The sequence below is a fragment of the Cyprinodon variegatus genome, unplaced genomic scaffold, assembly GCF_000732505.1.
Source record: "Cyprinodon variegatus isolate N-32 unplaced genomic scaffold, C_variegatus-1.0 Scaffold406, whole genome shotgun sequence".
NCBI classification, from domain to species: Eukaryota; Metazoa; Chordata; class Actinopteri; order Cyprinodontiformes; family Cyprinodontidae; genus Cyprinodon; species Cyprinodon variegatus.
The window spans coordinates 728,606-731,076 of record NW_015150859.1 but is presented as its reverse complement, the minus strand read 5'-3'; the positions used below and the strand labels follow the sequence as shown (position 1 = coordinate 731,076).

At 33.6% G+C, this 2,471-nt stretch overlaps 1 protein-coding gene across 1 annotated transcript in view; it reads left to right on the top strand.

The window, feature by feature from the left end:
• LOC107093067 (unconventional myosin-VIIa-like) overlaps positions 1 to 2,471 on the top strand; it is a 105,863-nt gene that overhangs the window by 43,795 nt on the left and 59,597 nt on the right. The window contains exons 12-14 of the mRNA XM_015387887.1: positions 1,094 to 1,236; positions 1,322 to 1,532; positions 1,638 to 1,754. Coding sequence (XP_015243373.1) covers positions 1,094 to 1,236; positions 1,322 to 1,532; positions 1,638 to 1,754 — 471 coding nt within the window. The remainder of the gene's footprint in view (positions 1 to 1,093; positions 1,237 to 1,321; positions 1,533 to 1,637; positions 1,755 to 2,471) is intronic.

The window sequence follows — 2,471 nt, the reverse complement described above, 5'->3', positions numbered from 1 at the left end:
AAATGTAAATTTGTTTCCTAAAATGTAAATTTGTTTTTAAAAATTTAAACTTTTTTTTCAAAAATACATTTGTTACATAAAATATAATTTTGTTTCTTCAAATGTTATTTTGTATTTTTATTTGTTAATGTGTTTTTGAATTGTAAATGTGTTTTGCACTTCTCAGCCACCGTATTTTTCTCAGAATTCTGACTTTAATCTCAGAATTCTGACTTTTTTCTCAGAATTTTGACTGAATTCTGACAATAAAAAGTCCGAATTCTGAGAAAAAAGTCCGAATTCTGAGAAAAAAAATCAGAATTCTGACTTTTTTCCCATGTTAGACTGAATAAAAAATAAAAAAATCAGTTAACTCAATAAAAAAGTCAAAATTCTGAGAAAAAAGTCAAAATTCTGAGAAAAAAGTCAGAATTCTGAGATTAAAGTCAGAATTCTGACTTTTTTTCCAATGTTAAACTGAAATAAAAATAAAAAATCAGTTAACTTTTTTTTTTTTTGCAGTGGCCCTAATCCTCTTCCGTACATGTTAAAGAAAATGAAAATGTCCCATCAGAAAGGAATAATCAATGGATCATTATTTATACCTAAAACTAATACGTTCAAGGTGATTTAATGAATTTAGCGTTAATCAGTAAAAAAATAAAAATAATTTTCGTCGCTATCACCAAGTCTGGAAGCGGTCATTTTGGCCCAAATATAGCAACACCTCCCTCCTGCCATCTTCTGGTGGTCTTTGACAAACATGGATGCCTCCAGTAAAGCACATTCAAATGAAAATTTCTCTGAATTAAAACACTGATCATTTATTTAAAAGTATGTCATAATTTCATACTTAAAGTACTTTCAGAAGTTTTAATTCTGAATGTGACTTTTTCCTGATTAACGGTAAATTCTTAAATCACCATGAACGTTTTAGTTTTAGGTGTAAATAATGACCCATTGGTTATTCCTTNGTTTTAGTTTTAGGTGTAAATAATGACCCATTGGTTATTCCTTTCTGACTGGACTTTTCCTTTAAGACAGGGAAATTTGGTTTTCAAAAGTTCATTTCTTGAATTTGTTTGTTTGCTGACAATGTGCCATATTTGTCCAGGGGATTTATGGCAGGCTGTTTGTGTGGATAGTAGATAAAATTAACGCAGCCATTTACCGACCTCCTACCTGCGAGAGTAGCGTTATAAGAAGGTCAATCGGACTGTTGGACATCTTCGGCTTTGAGAACTTCATCGTCAACAGGTAGCTAATCTTTTCTGGGGGATTAAAACTCTGTCTAGCTTGTTTTCCTTGTATTGTCTGTGAAACTTTCTGTCTCCTTCTGTAGTTTTGAGCAGCTGTGCATCAACTTTGCCAACGAGAACCTGCAGCAGTTCTTCGTTCGCCATGTCTTCAAACTGGAGCAGGAGGAGTACAACCTGGAGGACATCAACTGGCAGCACATCGAGTTCACAGATAACCAGGACGCTCTGGACATGATCGCCAACAAACCCATGAACATCATCTCCCTCATCGACGAAGAGAGCAAGTTCCCAAAGGTACAAAACAAACAGATCTTGTTTTTATTTTATTCTGCAAACAGATCCAGTTATACGTGGCGTAAAGACCATGAAAACCATCTGTTGTCCTTTATCTTTTATTAGGGGACCGACGCTACAATGTTGTATAAACTCAACTCACAGCACAAGCTCAACACCAACTACTTTCCTCCTAAAAACAGCTATGAAACCCAGTTTGGCATTCAACACTTTGCTGGAGTGGTGCATTATGAATCCAGAGGTACTTTCTTTAACTTTTTCATCCACATTGAAAGAAAAACTGGAAGATTTCTCTTTGATTTTGAAGATTTAAAATATATTTAGAATAAAAAGCTCATTTGCACTTTAACTACAAACTACATGAATTCAAGAAGAACTAGCAATCCTAAAATCCAGCTGTTATACACAACGTACATTAGTAACAAACACAAATCAGACCTAAACAACAGAAGAGTAACAGGCGCTCTGATCTGCTGCTACAGCTTGATTCAATTCAATTTAATTCGGTTTATTTATATAGCGCCAAATTCCCAACACATGTCATCTCAAGGCACTTTACAGTTCAACCAGATCATCCAGTCAAATTGATTCAAGATTGATGAAATCTTAAATACTGGAAACAAATTCTGATCTGGATGAAAAGCTAAAAATGTCCAACACTAAAAACTGTGATGAGTTACAGTTTAAACACCTACCATGAAATAACATAAATCACAATTTTATATTTTTTTGAGCACATTTTTAACTCAATAAAAATCCGACATATATTCAGGACCTCTGCTTTGATGGAAAACAGAGATTAAGTTGTAAATAATTTGATAATAAAATGATACTTTTATTTATAAATCTGCTGAAGTAATAATCTTTGGACCAATATAGGAGAGATCTAAAGTTAGCACATAGCTTCAGTCGCTTCAGCTAGTAACCACTGATCAGGCC